Genomic DNA, 22,182 nt, shown 5'->3' with positions numbered 1-22,182 from the left:
AAACAAAACCACATCTGTTCTGACTGGCTTGAGGGCCAAAAACAGCGAGCTCTCCATGCAAAGGAGATGTGGGTGGCTGATATAGTGGCTACATGTGTAGGCCATATTTCATTTCTGTGCGACCCTTTTGGTTCTCTCTCTTTTCCCCCCCTCCCGCCTTCCAAAATAATTCAGAACTATAAGGCAGCAGTAGATAGAAGCTGGTTTTATTATCAGTAGTAATAGCAATTATTGGCATTTAAAGAATGGACCTTAAAAATCAAGTTAAGTTAGTTATTCTTGTTAACTTCTTGGGTTTGCTGAAGTCACTGGGATACTGCTGAGCAGCAGCAGCAGAGGAGCGATCTGCTTGCGGAACTTGGAAGATAAATACGTCACTAGGAAATTTACTGGTGCCCAAAATTAAAAGCAAATTTTTTTTTTAACCCCCCCCCGGAAATCACACTTGACAGAAGTTAATACTGCTTACCCTGTGTAAATAAATAACTAGGTTTTTTGAATGAGTGTATTTTTACTTATTTCTGCCTTTTGCAGCACAGCCTTGCTGGTAAGATGAAATCCTGACAGCTCTCCTAGATTTCACTGTTTCTTGCGAAGTTTGAAGGTCTCTGGGTGTGCATAAGGGTTGCACAGTTGAAGCTTGTGGGTGTAAGAATGTTATCATCCAGCAGTGGCAGAATGAAGCAATGCTGGTATGAAATCCTTGAGAGAAGAATTTGCTTTAAAACTTTCCTTTTTCCTTCTTCTGTCAGTCTCTATATGCACTGTACTAGGTTCTGTGTGGTTGTGCAGTCAACTCCGTAACTGAAGCAACCAGTATATGTGGAATGCTTGTCCCTTGCCTGCTTTCGTGGGGTTTGGCTGCTGTCCTCCTCCCTTGCCTACCTTAGGGTTGTGGGGTGGCGATGCAGCTCTTCCTTCTCTCTGCCACCTGTTTCCTCCTGCACGGTGCTTCTGGCTGGAGACCATGCTTGTGGTATTTAACATGTGCCTAGGGGACTAGGAGCACTAGACTAAGAAGATGTGAACCCACCCCCCCTGCCCTGGGGCAGAAAACATCGTAATGAGAAAAACCAGGGAGCGTGTACAGGGAGAAACAAGCAATCATGTGGTACCTGACAGTGCAGGAGGAATCTAATTTTCCCTGAAACTGCTGTCAAGTCAGTTACTTTATGAGTAACAAAGTTGGTTGCCTTTCAGGAGAGAATAGATAGTTGGGGGGTGGCAGTAAAGGGCAAGAAGCTTAATCTTCATGGAGAAGTGTGCATGCTTCCTGGCATTTAGGTAGACTTCAGTTGACTGGTGACTGTTTTGTAGAAAGTTTCCATGGCAGTGGTGAGATGCTGACAATGCTGATGAAGGTGGTGGGTTTTTAGAGTCCCTCTGAACAATTCTCAGGTGCGGTTTTCCAGGGTTGCTTGTGACAGTCCTGCAGCTTGCTTCTGAGAGAAGCTCAGTGAAAAGTTTGAACAGTGTCATTCGTTTGTTGGCTGAAGTATTATGTTTGTGGTATTGGTGGAGTTAATATTTCCAGTTCTTTGCCTCTAGGTATTTGACTAGGTATGTGACTTTACTCAACAGTTTGGTGAAACCCCAGTAAGATAAATTAGCTGTCTCCATTAATCCTTTGTTTTTATGATTAACAATTTTTGAATCATTTTATTAGCCTAATTATTCCTGTGGATGTCTAACTGCCTCTGAGATACTCTGATCAGAAGTAAAATGCAAGTGGAACTTGAGGATGTCCTATAAGGCTGATGTAACGATTACGTTAATAGCTTTTAAGCTGAGCTATGCTAACAGACATAAAGAGAAATGAGGACTAGAAGCAGACTAAAAATTGAAAGGTTTTCTGTGTTCCTAGTCATGCTTTCAGAAGTAGTGGAACTTAAAACATATGATCTCAAAGGTCAAAATCAATGTTGAATGTCTGAAGGTTTTCTTAATAGGAACAAATTATTCTTATAGCTGTAAGCAAACTATGTGTATAAGTATACCTGCTTCAGGGTAATGGTACAAAAGTAGTTGATTTAACAGACCAGAAAAATGCTGTGTATTTACTTGTTGATCATGGTTTCTGTCCTGTAGGAGTAATACGAACGAGATCATCATAAGCTTGAGCTATTGCTTTAGACTTCTGAGAAGAAACATGTTCAAATTCAGAAGGATCACAATTCAGTTACACATTTGCTTTTCCCTTCTCACTTCTTTGGTTTGAAGATGTTTTATTACAGGGACTGAATTTAAACTTATAATTTATTCCTGTTAGTGTCTTGTGCTTCCAGCCTCTGAGCCACTTCAGACTAGTAATAGGAACTTCATTAGAATTAGATTAGAATCACCTGATGAAAATTTAATGATATGATAGCATTTATATTGCTCCAGCTCTTCTATTGTTTCATGAGAAGCAGGATGAGAAATAGGTAGGTTTTTTGCTTGTAGTGTGTGGCCACGATGGACTCAAATTCTAGCAGGCACGTTCTGTTGGGGTGAACTAGCAGAAGATGCTTTGTAGCTCAACATTGCAGTATTAATTAGAGATCTTCATGACAGTGCAGTAGCAATACTGCCTTTGTTTTGGTAGACTGCTGTTCTTCATTCTCGGAAGAGAATGATGCACTATGTGGTGACATCCGGAAGACTTGGAAAATATTGCATTCATGGTATTAGAATTGTTCCAAGTGTTTACTTTCAAACTAAATGAGAAACAATAAAATATGTCAACTAAATCAACACCAGCATTTGTTTACAGTGCTACTTCAGAAATGAACAGTAATTCTCTTTTAACAGCTTTTTTCCTAGGCAGGAAATCTGGTTCAGCATAGCAAATCTTCAATTTATCCTGCTTGTATAAGATGAAGTGGAGTTAAGCAGAGTTCTGTAGAGTTCAGGTGATACCCTGGTAAGGTAACTTTTGGTCCCACAGTGAATACCAGATATCAAGTTCTCACATAGTTAAGCGGAGCCATTTCCAGTGTGAGTTTTACCTTCCAGATGTCAGGATTTGTATGCATATTGAATAATGGTTTCTGTATTGATGATGAAACAACAGGGAGAATGAAATGGTCACAATCCATATTTCCTTTCTGAAAATATTTTAACTAATAATTTGATCTTGCATTTTATCTTCGGGGGAAAAATATCTGGCCATGTAACGTAATAGAGTATTTAAAGATGGTAGTAGAACGTATGATAAGAAAGGTGTTTTGTTTTTATTTTGTATTTTATTAGAAGAACTGATTCTGTATTAGAAGAGTGCTGGAGAAAGAAAAAGCTTCCTTACATCTGTGAACTTTGAAGGAGAAGTTTTATTTCTGAGGCACTGTCATGCACCTATATTTGTTATGATAAGATGCCATTGCTGTTGTAGAGTATGATTCAAATTAACTGCTAGGTTAACTTTTTCCTTCCTTAATACAAAAAGGTAATTTATTTTGAATTTTTTTTCCTTACAGATCTTCGCTGTGTAGACAGCTGTAGCTCAAAATAGCTGTTTCTTCCAGATATGTTATTCAGAGTATGTTACTCTAGGGCTTTTCTTTGTGGTATTCTGAAAACTCACAGCTGAATGAGGTTTGGACAGGCAGGTAAGAAGGAGATGGGAAACAGTAGAAACCTTGGCCCTGATGGTCTTGTCTCAGCTTGGACAAACTAACCTGTTCAGGGAGTCTCTCTTAACAGAGATTTTCCTCAGCTTTGTACTTCAGGTGTGAGCCTGCAAAACTTCAGCATGTCCCTGGCCACAGAGATGATTAAGGGACTGGAGCATCTTTCATTTGAGGCTGATAGCTGGGTCTATGCAGTCTGGAGAAAAGAAGGCTCAGGGGGATCTTATTAATACGTATAAATACATGATGGGAGGGAATGAAGAAGAGGGAGCCAGACTCTTTTCAGTAGTGCCCACTGACAGGACAAGAGGCAATGGACACAAATTAAAAATGATGAATCTCAATCTTAACACAAGAAAAATTTTACTGTGAGGGTGATCAAACACTACAACAGGTTGTCTGGAGAGGTTGTGGAGTCACCATGTGTGGAGATACTCAAAACCTGGCTGGGCAACCTGCTTTAGCTGACCCTGTTGGAGCAGGGGGATTGGACCAGATGATCTCTAGATCAACCTAAATGATTCTATGATTCCATGGTTCCATGGTTTGAAACAATTTTTGGCAGTATCTTTGTGTGAAACAGCAGAAAAATAGTTGGTTGGGGCTTTGTTCTTTCAAAGAACATCTTATATTTAGGAAGCAACTCTAACAAAAGTGTTCCTGCTAACAGAAAGGCAGATTTGGAGAATATTTGTGGATTACGAATTGGTTCCACATTGGAATTTCATTACTATCTTAGTTGTGTCTGTGTTTATAAGTTTCTGGTGAAATGGGAACAGATAAGGGGAGTGAATCAGTTAATGTTGAGGCCTCTACAATGTATTCGGGTTTGGAGTTTTACTTCGAACAAGATACACACTAGTTCCGTGGACCAAACATCCTAGCTGTCCTTGTTTTTTGAAAAATATCCGAAGACCGGTCTGAACCATTACGTTTTTCAGGGGTTAGAGCATGTTTCTGCTGGAGCAGAACTTCCAGTTCAGGTTCCTCCAAAAGGAGTTTATTTTGCACACACAAGAGCTGCTCTGCAAAGCAAACTAAAGCTCTGCGAGGGAGATCAAGGACAGGGTATTCACTTCAAAACCACCCTGTTTGCTCTAAACCAAAATGCAAATGTACAGGCAACCAAATAGTGCTAAGTGTAGGCTGGTGCTCTTTTTTGAATTTCCCTCTAACTTCAATTACTTTATCCTCTGTCGGTTATTTGCCTGTTTTTTCTACTCTCTTGAAATTTTTAATTTCTCTTGTGTCTGATGGGAGGCTTTGCCCTTGAGCAAGACCTGCATCCTGATACATGTATTTCTAAATTGCATTGTTGGTCTTTTTAATACTTGAAGTATTACTGTTAAGATTTTCCTGTGAAACTCTTGTGTTGGCTGTTCACTCTAGGATAAAACTCTAGACCTTTGAAACAACAAATTTGGATACAAAATTTTTAAGGGAAGAATGATGTCAGCTTTCCCTTTCTTTTCTAGATAAGCTTCCTTGGTTTAAAATGAGATTTATTACCCGATGTTCTTTTGTTGTGCAGCTGACTGAATGTTAAGGAAGTTTATTTAAGCAGCTTTTCAAATGAATGTAGAAAAAGCTACTTTTTGTGGTGCATGTGTCTGAGTGAAGTGTTTATGCTTCTTCAGATCAATGGAGGAAAAATGAAATGCCTCTGTTGGTATGCTTTCTGGAGGGCTAATTAGGTAGAAGAGGATCTCAGATTTCTTGCAGAAACCCCCTCTTTTACAGAAGCCCTGGAGGTTTTGCTTTTTCTTTTTGATAACGTATAGTTTGAAGTCTGTGACTTAAAAGTGTTTAAAAAAGTATATTATAAGCAATGATGTGAAAAATACACTTTTGGATTAACCTGGTAAGAACAAATTTATTATTCTCCCAAAACTCACCTAGTTTTATCAAACCCTGTAAAAACAGAAACTGTCAAGACCTCTTATACATACTTCAAGTTTTTGTGTTGTTTGGTGTTTTTTTTTCCTGTGTAACACTGCATGAATGATGAGAAAAAGTGTAAATAAAAAAAAAGTGAGACCTGTTAGGTCATTGATGCAGTCTTTGACCTAACCACAACATATTAAAACAGCAAGAAACTGTCTCTGTTTTACACAGCTGTTCTTTGTATGGCTTTTGGTTCTGTGAATTTGATTGCAAGTTTTTGGTACACCTGTAAGTAAGTATAAAAAAAAAAAAAAAAGGAATAAAGAGGTTTACGTTATTACCTGAAAATCTGACCTACATTGTAAGGATGAATGGACAATAAAAGAACAGACAAAATCCATTTTAGTGTTTGTAATAAATTCTTAAACCAAGTTGTATCCTTCACTTCAACTCTTTTTCACACCTTATGTTGGGAAAATGCAGAATGAATAGGGGTTTGTTGGATTAATTCATGTCAAGTACAGTACATTCACACTTCTCCTTATCACAGGACGGCCCCAATGTGAGTCAGCTCCCCACAACGGGAGCTGACTCCTGCCTGCAGTGTGCCAGCTGGGTGGCTCTGCAGCACAGCTGTGCTGTTGATCATGCCACAAGAGCAGCGGAAGCGTGGGTGAAAAAGGCTGCTGCAAGTTCTTTGGCTGCTACTTTTTCTGTTTCTTCTTCCCTAACAAATTTGCAGTGTGAGTGAAGTTGGATTCTTTTGTGTTTTGCAGGAAGCCAGTGCAGATCTGATTACAAAACTAATGTTAACTGGAGAAGGGCTCGGGTGCTTCAGAGCTTTACTTCCACCACTTCTGTCTTGTGAGCTACTTTAACAGATAATAATACGTCTTACATATGTGCCGTTTGTCTATTACCTGTGGTTCAGTTCTTTGTTTTGGTTTTCTCAAGAGTCCTTTTCAGAGAACCTTTAAAGATGATCCACGTTCCTGCCAGCATATTCTTTTACATAATCTAACCTAATAACAACCTAACAGAGTAAATCTTCTCTTTTTTTTCCCCTAGGTGCTGGGCTCCAATAGATTTATTTATTTAGTTAATTATTTTTCATCATGTCCAAAGAAAAGTATTCCTTTAAATCTCTTTAAGTAACGGACTGTTATGTGTAATGGTACTCATTGTTTGATGGCACATGTATCTTCTAGACAATAAGTTTGGTGAATTCACAAGTTACCTTTATATACTTATATGAAAGTGGGAGGCATTTTAGGCATTCATTAGGTGAGTACAGCTAAGCAACCTCTTTGCTCTCTGACCTTATACATGCTATTTCTTGGTGGCATTGAATTCCCAATTCCTGTTCTGCAACTTTTGTAAATTAGAGTAAAATTAATATTGAAATGGAGTATAGTTTATTTTACTCTTATGCATAACGCCTTGTTTCACTTTTTTTCTTCTTAACAATGGCAGCTCATATAGAGGGTAATGTGACTGAGAGGAGAGATTATTCCAGGTGTAGAACTTGACTTTTCACTGCTAAGTTCAGTTTTATACTCTTCAGTTCATTAAGCTCTTAAAATGCAGTACTTTATATTACTTCATAATCATATCCTTGGAAAATGATAGCGAAGGGATTGTAAGTGGACTGTGTATATGAAGTGATGATGAGATACCCCACGCAGACCTGAAAGCCGTGGGACTTGTGAGGAAAATCTAAGTTCTGCAAACTGGAACAGAGATACTTTCTTTGCATTTCACATTTGATGCCCATTCAAATCGATGTATCATAGGTTTTAAGTAGCATATTTTACGAGAGATTCAATGTGTTTTGAGGTCAGAACTGAATGTTTTTAGCTTGTTTACTTGTTTGTTCTAGGTTCACCAGTATTTATTAAGATGTCTTTGTGTGTTGGTTGTGTTCCCCCCCTCCCCCCCTTCTTTTTTAGCACATGTGAGCAGGATAATTTTGTGGTGTGTGACAAGTAAATTCTGCACCAGAGAATAACATCTATTTACTCCCAAGAACCTGTTAATCAAGCTTACCAGTTGTCACCTGACACTAAGGGAACAGGCAGGTTCTTTTAGGGATCCCTGGCAGAATGATGATGGCACTAAAACTTAGTTACAATTAAAGCTTTATTTTCTTAACAAGATATTATGATTAGTATAGCACAGAACTTATGATTAGAATGGCACAGGATTTCTACAAGCAGAATCAGTATAGTACAATTTGTAAGTAGTGTAATACAGAATTTATAATATGACTTAACTTATTATTTCTAATCACCTGGACCCTCTGCAGATCAGGTCAAATCTTAATACATGGTTTGCTGTATCATATAACAATCATAATCTAGACTCGACAATCGTATAAAAGCATACGAGTCACTCAGTCCTCAGAGGAAGCAGATCACAGCAGAGGCATCCCTGGCCACCGGGGGCTCACTGTCCAGCAGCAGTTCTGGCCCAAGTTCCCCACTTAGGACTTCTAACTGCTTGATTTTGTGGACAGTGCTCTGTGTGCTGTTACGCTTCCCTGTTCTGTGATGGGGTCATCACCACCACCAGGTTGGCCGGCTGCCTAGAATCTTCAAGGCCGGTAAGGAAGGGAGTAATCGACCTGGTGCCCAGGAATCTTGAGGCTGGTAGGGAGGGGAAGAAGAAATCTGTTTGGTTTGTCTACTTGGTTCACAGGACCTTCAGGGCCTGATAATGAGGGGAAAGGGAATGAATATGTGACCCGCTCAGTCACAAAGAAGGGCTGCTTGCCTTATAAAATGGTGTTAGTTATGCTAGCCACATTACCAGGGGTCAGGAGCAGGGGGTACTGGTCACACCAGTCTACTCCTGACACCTCGACAAGGCAAATTCCAGTTCTGATGACTGCAAACTCTGAAATAGGGGGGGTGATGGATTTTTTTTTATATACACTTTTTTCACTTATAAATAATGCTTCTTATGAAGATACTTGAGATGTGGAGCAGAGCAAAAAGAATTTCATCTTGGGTAGTGTTTATAATATGGGGTTTGCCTAGACAGTCTAATTTGGGTTGCTATAGTTCCCTTTCAGCTTCTTTATTTAGATAACTCATCCATTTTAAATGACAAGTCAGGGAGAAGATAACACCTGCTGAAAGTGGACTGCTTTTGTTTAGGTTTTCCTTACCTGCTGTGGTGCTGATGTTTCCTTGGTGTGGATTGCTAATGAATGGGAAGATGCTCTCATATCAGATCTGGAAATGTACCAGGCTCCCTGTGAACTCCACAACCAGCATGTAAGAGGACTCAAGGCCATGGAGTACTTAGTTAAAAGATAATTTTGGTGATGACACACACAGATGGGCATTAAACTGCCTGGATGTTTGGCATCACTCCACTTTCCTTTGCAACACATCTACACCTTACTTGACACTGAAAGAACCACGTGTGTTTGGAGTATGTGCAGCTTCCTAGTCAAAGACAGGCAAAAGGAGAAGCATTGTGGTTACTGTCTGTTTCTGATGCACTTCTAAAAGTTGATCCTCAACTTCGTTAGCACCTTATCTTACCCAAAAGACTTGAATTCCTTTGTAGGTACCTTCTTAAAACAGAGCAGGAATGTGGTTTTGTTGTGTGCCTTATCTTATTTTTGTGATTGGTAGAGCTAAAAGTTTTCCAGTGTTGAAATGCAGAGCTGTCAGGTAGGTTGCTGATCATGTCTCCTGCTATGTTGTTGTCACTTTGAACACTAATCATGATAACATGGGATAAAACCATGTTCTGCACTAAATATAGTATATTGGATTGGCAAACTGTTAAGGGAGCTGCGATACTCACTGTCTTACTACTGTAGCTTCAAAGGCAAGGCTGTGTGCAGTATGTGACATGACTGTATGGGATAACAGGATGTATTTCTCTAGTAGTGAGGCATGGCTTTATTTCTACCCAGCTTCAACAGAACATGTGATCTTGATCCACCTATAAGTTAATTGTTTCTCCCATGTGCTTAACAAACACAGCGGCTGTATTTTTAGCGGTCATTTATTTTACTGGTTTCAATAGAGTTGCACTAAATAAAGCCTCTCTGACAAAGAAAGAAAGAAAAAAAAAAGAATCTCTCAGGCTGGGGTTTAACATCAGCACTTCTTGTTGGTCTCTGTTGGGAGAGCCAGGATGGAAACAGAGTGAGGGGGCAGTCGTGAGGTAGAAGAAGGTAGTGGGCATAGTCTCTGTTTTCTTTCCTCCCTTTACAAACTGCGTGCTTATTGCCAGGTTTACTTGAATGCCCCAGACATAGTTAATAGTCATCCTTGGTCTTTCCAATCTGATCTTAGTGTGTTGATGGTATTGTACCAAGTTGACAAGTGCTGAGCTCTGTATGGCCCTAGGCAGAAGTCTCGTTACCAAGAAAGTGTCTGAAAGCAAAAAGCCATCGCTTAGGCTGATACTTTATTTCAAAGCTGAATACAGTCACTATTAAATAGACTTATGTTTAATCTAAGTATGTCTGGTCTCACTTTCTAGCCACAGATTTCTTAATGCCTTTGTCAGTCAGAGTAGAGCTCTCAAGATTCTTTTAACCATGGCTGGTGGTGATAGCTGATTAGTCTTTAGATAAGGCAGACATTTCAGAAGAGTTCCTGCAATATAGTGTGTCTGGGCTCGCTGGTGGAGGGAAGGAAGACTTTCAGATTTTCCAGATCATCGGTATAGATTCTCCACTTTCTTGCACAGTATTGATTTGTCTTATGTCCTGAATAATTAGTTTGTGATTGATAGTTATTTGCTGTACTCTGATGCTAGAAACCTCTGGGTTCAAGAAGGTAGATTCCTGTTCTCATGTGCTTGTGGCTGAAGAATTTCTTTATTCTGTTCTGCAGATTTGAGAGGGAGGGAGTTGTAACATAGTACTGCATAGCAAACCTCAAAATATTTCCCCTAATTTATCTAGCCAAAACATGTGATATAACCAGTCCTTTTACTATTTTAGTGAGGGTGGGGGGAATAAAGAGAATAGTTCAAAAAGCCTAGTCATTCCCTCCTGCCCCTGTTTTTCTTGTATGTGGGGTTTTATTGCTGATTGTGAATCCCCCTGCCCTTTTTTCCTGCATGGAGAATATGATGTCTGGTTAATGCTCAAGCTTGCGGTATCTTAGCCTTAGTACAGGTTGGGTCAAGGCTTGCATAGAAATTCTCTTATAGGTTTTCTATAATGCATAATAATTTTGAGATGGACATTTAGGCTACTTCTCTAAGACTTCAGTGGGATCACAAGTATTTGTAGACCTTTATCATCTTTGGAGAGTTTTTTTCTGGATTATGCAATGTGCTTTTGAAAAGTAGTATGGGATAAGCTAGACCTCAGAGACTTTGTGTAAGCTACTGTCCCACAAAAAGGTAAATACAACAATTGAATAACCCAGGGATTCTATAGCCATAATGATGATGATTTAAAATGTCCAACTGCAGAACAAATTCATTTTGTATAGCTCCATGAAGAATTAATGAGATTAATTGTTGAATGATGAAAATGTAGAAGTAGCAGTTCTACTATGGGCATAGATTTCATAGAACACTTAGTGTAATTTAAGTGAATTATGTCATACTTCTAATGGCTAGGATAAACAAACTAGCATCCATATGAGTTCTAAAGGGAGAGATTTGATCCCAGCATGAATTAAGAGCCCAGAGTGGGCAGGAATTGTTAGTAAATTTTATTTGCATGGTTATCCTGAAGGTCTTAAGAACACAAGCATTTATGTCGTGTGAAGATGGAGAGAGAAATCATGAGTTTATCTTCTGTGAAGAAGTTAAGTTTCAGAAAGATTTATAGTTTAGTATGGTGGTCTAAATGTGCTTTAATGAGCTGATTTATAACTTATTTTTAATCAGTGGAAGTAATATGAAAGAAAATGAGTAATACTGAAAGATCTCTAGAATATTTTGGGGTAAAAGCTAGAAACCAAAAGAAATTGAAGGTTCTTTGTTCTCTGTTTCTTAACCAAAAGTATTGCTTTGCCACCAACAGAATTGATTCTTTTGAGACTGAAGAGACTAGTTATGGACAAGGCTGCCATGGAATATTTTGAAGTACTGATCAGTTCATAACTCATACGTAGTAGTGCTGGAAATATGCTATACAATATTGCATGCATACATGCAAAATGCATACAACATAGCTTTCAAAGGTTGTATATAAGCACAGATGCTTTGCATGCTACATAAAAAAACCCCCACATGTTTTTATGAGTGGAAACCTAAGCTAGATTGCATTTGTGCAGGCATGGTTTGTGTGCACAAGTGCGTTCTGCTCTATGCAAAAGGAATCCTGCAGTTACATTGCGTATGAGCTGCATTTAAGAATTACCTAGGGGACTCTGTTCTTCAGAACTGGACTGTCTGAACGATTAAATAAAAATACTTTCATATCTGCTTCATCCATTTTCATAGATTTTATTCTATTTAGTACTGGCTTCTTTTACAATTTAGTCCTGGATTTCAGGCTGACTTAAAATTTGTGTGCACTAATCAGCTACATTTAATAGGAGGTTTCTATATGTTGGGAGAGCAGAAGAGGTGTGTAAAAATGCAGATGGTGTAGGTCAGTATGTAAGAGTTTGTATAGATTCTGAGATAAGGTATTTAGTGTTCTCCAGTTACGACTGCTGTCTAACCCTTCAGGTACCTAGTCAACAAGAGAACTTACCGTTACCAACAAATTACATCCTTCTCTTCAGAGGTTAGGTAGAAGAACCATGGGGTTGAGGAAGGTGTCTTTGGGTAAAGTCTCTGAAGGGACCTAATGAATGCAGAAATCTTTAAGAGGTTTGTGTTGGAATACTGTAGAGTAACACTGAACTACTGAAAAAAGACTTGGTAAATCATTATGGGATAATGAGGTTACTGACTTTTGTTTTTGAGGAGAAGAAAATTGGAAGGAATAGCTCTAGATCTATTTTGAGTAGAGTTACTGCACTGTGATGAATGAGTGGAAAGTGTCAGACCTCTAAACGTAACAGGGAATAAATGAAGTGTCATATGCTTGTATGAAGAAGGATGTGTGCATGTGCGATGTGCAAGTGATACGGTCCAGCCATCTCACCTCGCTGTCTGTCTTTTTGAGACTTGACTAGTGGAGGGTAGATAACATTAAAATGTTAATGTCAGTTGTTGGTCACACTTGTTCAGAGATCCTTCTTCTCTTTGCCAGCTGGAGACAGGTTCTGCGAGGGTTAAATTCCTGTTTATGTGGTTTTTTTTTTTTTTAAAAGAGGAAAAAATGCCTTTATGTCAGATTTAGAACAACTTGAAGGAATGTACTCAGTTAAGCTTAAATCCTGGATGAGTATTTGTTTGTGGTGTTTTCATATGCTTTCCACAAAGCATGTGCAAAGTGGAATGCAGAAAACTGCTTTTATATCCTTTCAGAAGAAGTGAAGTGTGGCCATGTGGAATAGCTCTTGAAGTTTCTATTGCATGAACCCAAATAGTTAAAAGCAATTTTACGGCTCTGCTGCACTGAGGGCAGGATGGTAGGGAGTGCATAGTTCATAGTATGAAGGAACAGGTTGGCTGTAAGGGCATGCTTACACTAGAGAGAAGGATGGCAGCAAAAAACATGAGGACAAGATGAAACTCTGATTTGATGCCTACTACTCCCATTTCTCAATAGGCAACTTGATGTGGACTGAAATTGCGTTATTTCACTGCTAACTTTTGAAATTGGCAAAGAGAACTTGTCTGTAGCAGGAGAATGACTTTTCCAGTAGTGGGAAAAAAAAACATCTTTCTTACAAAGGTGTTTTTTTGAGTCTGACCACTGGTAATCTTTTGGTTTGGTCTTGTGCAGGAGGCAGCTGGATGTAAAGGCTTCATGGTTTATCCAACCTGAGCTTTCATTATACTAGGTCAGTTTTCTAAATAGATACAGGATGCTAAAACCAGTCTGTGCTTTAGTTGTGGTGTAGTCAGTATGTTCTCTGCTGTGAGGGTTAGGTTTTGGAAAATTCGTAAGGTTCAGCATACCTGAAGAAGTCATGCCTTCTGACAAGGAATGGTTGACTGTAACCTATTCTGTGCAATCATTTTCTGTGACCCTAATTTGTTATGCTAAATGGTTGTCTGTGACAATTTTGTTTCACTGTATGATAGTGCATTACTTGTGTAGTCTGTTATCTCTCGACTGAAATGCTTATCTGGGTAGTCCTGTTTATAACAGCTACTCCTCTGGATCACTTCACATTTCTACTTGTTTAGTAGACTAGAGAAGGGCATCTCTTTATTGACACAAAAGGAGTCTTCTGACCAGATGGGAAAGCTGCAGATTTTCCTCATCTTTATCCCCGGTTGTTCACCTTGTGAGCCAGAGGAAGAGAGGGGAATATCTTTTAAGAGGAAGGAGGCATAGAGCCATTAAGTGCCTGGCTCCTACTTCAGTACTTGAAACTGCTTTTTCAAATGGGTTTTATATGTAGGTCCCACTGAAAACGCAGGCTGCACAGATTTCCTTTACTATCAAAATACTGTATTGCGTATTCAAAAGGCAGGAGAAAGAAGAAACCAAGGTAGATTGGCTAAACATAGAAAGCATTTTGCATTGTCAGTGCATCATATTCTCGTGGTAAAGAATATCCCACTGCAAGTCATCTCTATCTGAGAAGAAAACACAGGGAAATGCACTGAAAGGCTTTTCATATACGTATTCAAACTCTAGTTTATGTCCTAAAATCTTGCATCTCATCCTCTTTAAGTAGGCAAAAGAGGAGCACATCTTCAACTTGTGCATAAGGATAACTCAGGATTAATTTTGCAATCAAGAGTTTTTTAAATAGTAGTAAGCAGTAAGTAGTAAGTCTTTGGTTTGGGGTCTCACAGAACTTAAGCAAGTGATATAGTGGGTGGGGTCAGGGATGTGACAGGACTTTTTTTTTGTAGTCTAATTTTTTCAAAATGTTTTGAAGTGTTACTTACTGTCATTTTACTTTAACTTGAGGAAGCAGTCAGGATTTCATCCTGGCGTTGGCTGAATAATTTTTCTGTGTGCTTTTTATGTTTGTCCTTTATGTGGCCTTTGTATATTAATCTACTTTGAAAGTGAAGATCTAGTTGTTTCCTACAAGTAGATAAAACTACTGGCATAGATGAAAAAGATACATCAAGGAAAATCTTGGTCTTTGTTCCTGTATCCTTAATAGCTAAAAATTTGGTTTCTTCCCCCTGCCTCAACCTCAGTTGTGTATCCAAAGTAACAAGAGGATTTGTGTCTCAATGTCCACCAAATGAGAACTTCATTAAAGTGATGTAGATGAGTCTTACTTAAGCTGAATTGTGCCGACTTGGTGGTTCCTTCCTTGGGATGTCTTATTTAATTTTTAAAATCTCTCTTAATTCTTTTATTACTTACATTATTTGAATTTTTAAAGGCTTTGTGCTGTAAGCAGACAGAACAGGACATGCCAATATTTGTCTGTGACCGCATCCTGCAAAAACATGACTAGTTAGTCCTGTTGAGACTTTTTTTTTAAGACGAGCTCAGAATTTTGTGATGAAATTCATACACTGAGTTAAAAAGCTTTGTGATTTGAGTGAAAATGTCATGTGAACAAACAATACATGAAAATAGCTAAGAAAATGGCAATTAAAACATGGACAATAACTTTCAGTCATGAGGTATTTTCGGTGCTGTTTTCAGATATGCAGAGGGAAAAGCTCTCAATTGTTCTTAAGTCGGCTGGTAACTGAATCCACGTTTGTAGAGCTTGACAACAAAAGGCTTTTTGTTCACAATTTGTATTCATCTAGGACATGCCAATTACTGAGCATAAATAGAACATAGTGTATGAGCAGGCCAATATAACGTTGCTCAATTTGTGACTTACCAGAAATCCATACATTATGTTAAACAGTTAAAATTACAGGTAGGAGCTACTCATCGGGGGGTTTTAGATTTCTGCATGAATGAGTGTGATGTAATTACTTTGAGGAAGCACACACTGCTGTATTTGATGTGGCAGCAAGATCTGCAATCCGGGCAAAACTCTTTATGAATATTACTTGCAATCACTTCATTAATTTAGTGAGGCAATACTGACTGGGGCAAAGCCAGTGGGTGCTTGATAAAAGTAGCAACAAGACCTTTTACTCGTGCTGTTTGCAAATAAAGCATACTGAAGAAAATTACACTAATGCTTTCCCCAAAATTTGTTCAATTCCACCAAGCTTTGTTATCAGTGTATTTGTATGACCATATGTGATTTGCGTGTCAAGTAAGCATGACTGACTTTTTCTGCTGGGCTATTCAGCAGTGTGCATGTTGTTGTTGGTGTGATACTTGTGCCTCCTGCGCTCTATACAAAAATCAGCATGCTTTTTGTAGGATGTTAACCTAATCATGATGAATGAGCAGGAACACAGGTGAAACTGTAGAAGATTTGGCATGTATAATTTTACTGATATTTTTCTGTTGCATAGTAGGAGGAACAAAAACGTGGTTAAACAGGGACTGACCTGAAAGAACAGAAAGAAATAACATTTGATAAAGCACACACTCCCTGTCCCCCCATGTAATGTTTTTAATTGTGTTAACTGTGCAAGTCATGTTCTTGGTTAAAACAGATGTGTCCAAAGACAAAAGTGTAATGGTTCCCAAACTATATGAAATGCATTGAGGTGGTGGGTGTGACTTGATAAATGAGCACATCATTTTAAGTTTTCGGCTTGGGAATATTTGTGGAGTATGGAACAGAAACTTTGAGGTTTTTCTTCTCCATTTGAGAAGTATGCAAGCTGTCTTGCTAGTGGAAAGGTACGCCTGTGGGGAAAGCACTGAAAAAGGATAAACAGCAGATTTTAAGTTCTTCATCAGTGTGGAGTTCTTATGCTGGTCACTGGTTTAGACTCCTGTTATATTAAGACTGTGTTCCTTTTCTACCCTTTTTCAGGTAGTGGTGCTACAGCAGTTGTCCAGGCAGCACTATGCAAACCCAGGCAAGAACGCGTAGCAATAAAGAGGATCAACTTAGAAAAATGCCAAACCAGTATGGATGAATTACTTGTAAGTAAATCAGAGGGGAACATACTACATGGAGTCTGTTTTCTGTTTTGATTTTGGTTTTTGCTTGGTCCAAGAGTAAGGGTAGAATTTTATTCAGGATAATAGTGAGGAAAGGATTTGAAAATAATCCGAAAGAAGTATGCCCTTCCCCTAAAAATATATTTTACTAATGTATATTTTCTAATGACACAAAAACAAGAAGTGCAAATTTGAATCTTGGGATAACCAACTGTTGAGAACTGTGGAAGAACCTTACCACTTGCTTTCTGGAGACTCGATTTTCAAGAGATTACTGTCTGGTTGTCTGTCTTAATATCGTGGAAAGATACATTTTCCTTTGGTTAAACACTGATTAAAAATATAAAGGTAAAATTTAGTAGGTTTCCTTAAAATGTCTAAAGCACCAAAACATGGCAAAAACTAGTTGTTGGATGATTTTGTGATTATAACTTTTGAGGGGAAAAGTAGGAGTGGCTACGCTGCCATCTACACAAGGAAACTCTTGTTAAAGCTAATAACACGCATTTATCCAATAGGCCATAACAAGCCATTTGAGGAATGCTGTTTGTTTGTGTCACTGATCAGAGGAGGAAGGGACCTGTAAGAGGCCCTTTTACAAAGGGACTGCAAGAGTTTTTCCTCTGTGCTGGTTATGGCAATCCAGACAAAGTCGCAAAGAACTATTAAAAAATGAAACCTGTTGCTTTCTAGTGCTCCTAGTCAGGTGCTTATAAGACTAATGTGTATTTATATATAGGCAGCATAACAGGAGTTGAAGGACACAAAACCATTCTAAAAGTGAGAACACTCTCTTCTGTTCCACAGGTTATACTACTGCCTAGAGACTGTGGGCTTTTTCTAATGCAGAAATTCCTGCCTCTGAAGGAAATGATCTCCTCAGCAGGGAATTGCCAGTGCAAAAGATATCTTGAATTTGATACACAGGGTATGGTCCATCCAGTTTCTTCAGATAAAATGACTTGTTTACAGTGGAGGACCCAAAATGCTCTTCCCCTGGTGATTGATAGCATTTGCCTTCAGTTTATGTAACAGCTTGTGTGGGACATTGTTGTGCTTTTTAAGAAGATTGTGGTAGTGGAAGCTACCTTTGAGGTAGTGAGACTTCTGTCAACTAAAAACTCAAAAGATAAATTCTGAACTGTGTTTAGAAAGAGAGCAGCCCAAGGTGAGATGTTGTGCGTGATGTATTAACATCTACAGCCCATAAAGAACATTTCTATAAAACTGGAAAAACTAATCATTGTAATATAAAATGGTCAAAATTTAATATTCTTTGATTAGAATTTGAACTAATAATGGGAATTAAGAATTAAAAAGTTACAGCAAATAAAAACAGACAAAACTGCCAAAAATCTGCAAGAGATATCCAGGTGGTCTAGAGAAATGACTGCAGTTAATTACCAGCTTGCACAAAGTTACCTTAGCAAGTGCTTGAGTATCTTCTGACATGTCTCCACTGCCTGCCAAATGAGGCAGTAGGTCTTGAATTTTTGGTCCCATATTGCTTTGTTTTGGTACGAAGACTGTCCATACCATCTTTTTTATTTTTTAACGTAAGTCAATTTCTGCTTTTCTGTGTTCAGATTTTGTGTTTCTTTTATTTGTTGATCTGTTTTGATCTGAACATAAGTTCTGGCTTTCAGAGTTCCTGGTTAGGAGGGTTAAAAAAAAAAAAGGCCATGTATGATTTTTTTTATTTTTATATGTGCATACACACATGTACATGCATACACTTACATAATTAATTCTTTTTTTTTCTGTGAGGGGAATTGTACTTACTCTGACTCAGTTCTAATAGATTTTAAAATTTTGTTTAAAAAAAAAAAATAGAGATGTTATTCTGGAAAAGGGCGTTACTGACCTTAAACTCTTGTTACAACTGTACTAACATTTTTATTTCAGTTGATAATACTTAGAACGCTCTTGTGTTTTGGGTTTTTTAACGCTGTTTTTAAGTCTGCTCAGTTTTCAATCACTTATTTTTCTGATCAAACAGCTCCCATTGGCACAGGGATGTTCTAAAACTCTGTCTGCCCTCTGAACACGCTGTTTTGTAAAATCCTGCTGCTGAGTGCTTATGGGTGGTGTGCAAAGGCACCCTTCACAAATTCTCAGCTGTGTGGCCTTCAGAGAAGTAGAAAATGCAGCAAGCCCGGTGCCCACATAAGCAGACTTAGGATTTGGGCCAGTGTCAGTTAAAACAGAAAGGCAGTGGGGGAGGAAGTTTAAATACTAAGGTTACACAAACTGCCAAACTCCTGAAATTCAATACTCTGTTTCCTGCCATGTCCTATGTTCTCGCTATTGTAAACTAAATGTAACTTAACCCCATGAGGCAAGGAAAAAGTTCCTGTCCTTAGTATTGTCCTGACTGGGTATCTTCCCCCATCCCCTTACCTCCAGTTTTTTAAAACAAACAAACAAAAAACTCAACACCACAAACCAAAGGATGTTCTATAGAATGGCTTATTTGATTGAATAGATTTTCTAAACTGTTTGCATTTCTGCTCTGGATAGCCCTTCGAGGCAGGCTCTCTGGGGTAGCCCCTTGTGTGTTATGCCCAACCCCTCAAACAGCCGTACCCCGGGTGTCTGTGGAGGAGGCCCCGGGGGAGCACCCACAGAGCTGCAGCACCTGCCTGGTCACTGGGAGCTGGGCCCGGCCCTGTGGGCGCAGCAGCTGAGCACCAAAAGGAGCCGTCTCACAGTTGCTTATTAACTGTGTCACCCACCTGCCCTTAGGCCGACACACATTTTTGTGCAGCTGCTCAGTGAAACTGGATCAGGAATAACCTGGCCGAAAAGAAGTTAGCTTTTAACCTGGACATATTTCCTGCTGCAGTGCACAAACACTTGTGCTAGTACAAGGAAGCGGGGAGCAGAGGGGTGAGGGAGAGACTTTAAATTTTAAGTGCCATTATGGCTTTGGTGCCGTTGAATGTCTAAGTGATGTGAATGTGAAGAAGGCTCCAGGGCGTTCTCCTGGACGTCCTGCTGCAAGCTTTTCCTCTGACAGTGTATTTTAAGTGAATGCTTTTCTCTCTTACCTGTGCATATTATGGGCCTCAGCCAAATAACTGAAGTTTACGGAGGCTTACTATTCTGTGCGTGATAGGGGCTCTCCAGAACTGCAAGTCTGAAATTCATACTTTCCTGACTAAAATTTAATCCCTTATCTCTCATGGGGTGCTTTCTATTTGTTTATTTTTGTTTTGCAAAGACTCTCTTTGGAAGAAGTCACCAAAGCTGAGACACAAGGTGCCTTTGGCCATGGTTACTGTGATAGCTCAATTTTTGCTGACAAGTTGATGTAGGCAGACAAAATATTCAAAGCGCTTTTCAGTTAAAGATTGTGAAGCTTACCACAGTCAATTAGTTACATTTCTGCACTATTAATGTGTGAGTAAAATAGATGAGGGGTATTTCTGCCCAGTAGTGGCAGGTAGACTTTTTGAGCCATCGTTATATTACCAGCATAGGAAAACAATAAACCAATATAAGAAATGAAATAGTAATAAAGCGTGGGAGAGTTACAGTTAAGATTTGGTATAGATAGCTGAATTAAGAACCTGAGGTAGTAATTTGACTTGCATTTCAGCTGACATGTCTGCTGGGAAAGGGAAATCTGCCCCACATATTTCTTCTGTTTTCCACTTACTGTCTCCTGGGGGGGGTGGGGGGACTATTTTGCAAATTGCTCAGTTATTCAGGCTTGTTGCATGACTATCCAGGCATTCATCCTTCTGTGGTTCAGGGCTCAGAAGTTGTGTAGGGAGGAGGACTTTTGACAACAAGACTAGCTGAAGTGTGTGTCAATCTACAGCCTGACTTAATAGTCACCAACAGGCATCACGGGATTAAATCACAGTGTTTAATACATACAATTAACTTTTTATTAGAAAGTGGCTATGATCTCAAGTGCATTGCAAATAAGAACAACAAAAACCCCCTCTTTCAAACACTTGCTGAATTGAGGTTGAAAGTTGAAAATGCATCTGTGGCAGCTTTAATCAATTTAAGTGGGACTGCTATAGTGCCTGCCTTGTTGCCAGTGCTGCTGAGTCAGCACGTAGTATGGGTCCACCTGAAAGCAGTTGCTTTTTGGGGAGGGAGGGGAGGTGGAAGAGTTTAGGTTTTAGCTGGATTACCTCCCTGACTGACTCACCCTCCAGGAGCATGTCCTCTGGCACCAGGGATGGATCAGGGCTCTGTAGCTGGAGGCGGACAGGGAGAAGTAAGGTTGTGGGATCTTAAGTTGGTGTGAGGCCAAACCCTGCGGTACAAAGGAGCGCTAAACACTCCTACATAAAGGATTGGCAGGATAATGAGAGCTGCTGGAAAGGTGTTACAGAACAATTATGTGAAAGACTGAATAGAAAAAGGACTCTGCTTGAAATAACAGATACAAGGCAGTCATTCTTAATGTGTACAGCTGTGGCGTGTCATAGATGGTGTTACTTGGTAGTGCCACTTTGTGCATCTGTTGGTGACTGTGTGCTCCTCTAGTCAATTGTTTCCTCTGACTTTTGGTCTGTAACATTGCTTTTTCCTCTTGCACTTCTGTTTGATTGTGTGGCTCTGGTGTCCACCTGTCCATCCCACCGTAGCTGAGCCAGTGGTGCTGTGTCCTTTGTCTGACAGCTTCCTTCCTCCTTTCTTACCTGCTCCCATTCTACTCTTTTCATATCCTTTTTGAACAGGAAGGGCAGTAGGTTTTGATCTTTCCTTGCGTTTTGTTGTCCAGCCTGTACTCACACCTTCAGCTCTTGGGAGACTGCTCATTCCTCATTGCTCATGCTGAATTTGGGACTTCAACAGTAAACTCTTTGCTGCTCTCAGAAGAAAATTGAGGTAGTTGTGCCTGTATCTCCTGGCCAAGCCTCCCTTGTGTTCTTTGCAATAATGTTTTGTCTTGCATATAGATCTATTGAAATGTTAAGTCAATTGAAATGTTTTGGTGCTTTGATGCATATTCTGTGCATACTTTAGTATTTCACTTTGGAAATTAAAATTTCTCTCTATACAAGCAGAACTGATAGCTGGCTGTGTTACGCTGGACTTTGTATTTCTTACAGAAAGAAATTCAAGCAATGAGTCAATGCAATCACCCCAATGTGGTGACCTATTACACATCTTTTGTGGTGAAGGATGAACTTTGGCTGGTTATGAAGCTGTTAAGTGGGGGTAAGTTACTGGTTTTACTTGTTTAGCTGCAAGGAAATTGTATGATTTTTTTTCTAATGTACCTTCTTTGAGTTAATTGACCTAAACCAAGTAAGGAGCGGGGACTACATAGGATGAACCTTGAGACATAGGTGTGTTATAGCAGGCTGAGATAAATTCATAAAATCATAGAAGAGTTTGGGTTGGAAGGGACCTCTAAAGGTTATCTAGTCCAACCCCCCTGCCATGGGCAGGGACATCTTCAACTAGATCAGGTTGCTCAGAGCCCCGTCCAACCTGACCTTGAATGTTTCCAGGGATGTGGCATCCTCCATCTCTCTGGGAAACCTGGGCCAGTGTTTCACCACCCTCAGCGTAAAAAATGTCTTCCTTCTATCTAGTCTGTATCTACCCCCCTTTAGTTTAAAGCCATTCTCCCTTGCCCTGTCGCAACAGGCCCTGCTAAAAAGT

The 22,182-nt window shown here is 39.4% G+C and overlaps 1 protein-coding gene across 1 annotated transcript in view; it reads left to right on the top strand.

Moving 5' to 3' along the window:
* The window catches only part of STK39 (serine threonine kinase 39), a 189,802-nt gene that overhangs the window by 88,219 nt on the left and 79,401 nt on the right, over positions 1 to 22,182 (top strand). The window contains exons 2-4 of the mRNA XM_009325448.1: positions 10,089 to 10,181; positions 16,415 to 16,527; positions 21,624 to 21,732. Coding sequence (XP_009323723.1) covers positions 10,089 to 10,181; positions 16,415 to 16,527; positions 21,624 to 21,732 — 315 coding nt within the window. The remainder of the gene's footprint in view (positions 1 to 10,088; positions 10,182 to 16,414; positions 16,528 to 21,623; positions 21,733 to 22,182) is intronic.

The sequence above is a fragment of the Pygoscelis adeliae genome, unplaced genomic scaffold (genome assembly GCF_000699105.1).
Source record: "Pygoscelis adeliae isolate BGI_AS28 unplaced genomic scaffold, ASM69910v1 Scaffold106, whole genome shotgun sequence".
Classification (NCBI taxonomy): Eukaryota; Metazoa; Chordata; class Aves; order Sphenisciformes; family Spheniscidae; genus Pygoscelis; species Pygoscelis adeliae.
Note: the sequence above shows the minus strand (reverse complement) of the source record. Positions and strands in the feature narration are given on the sequence as shown.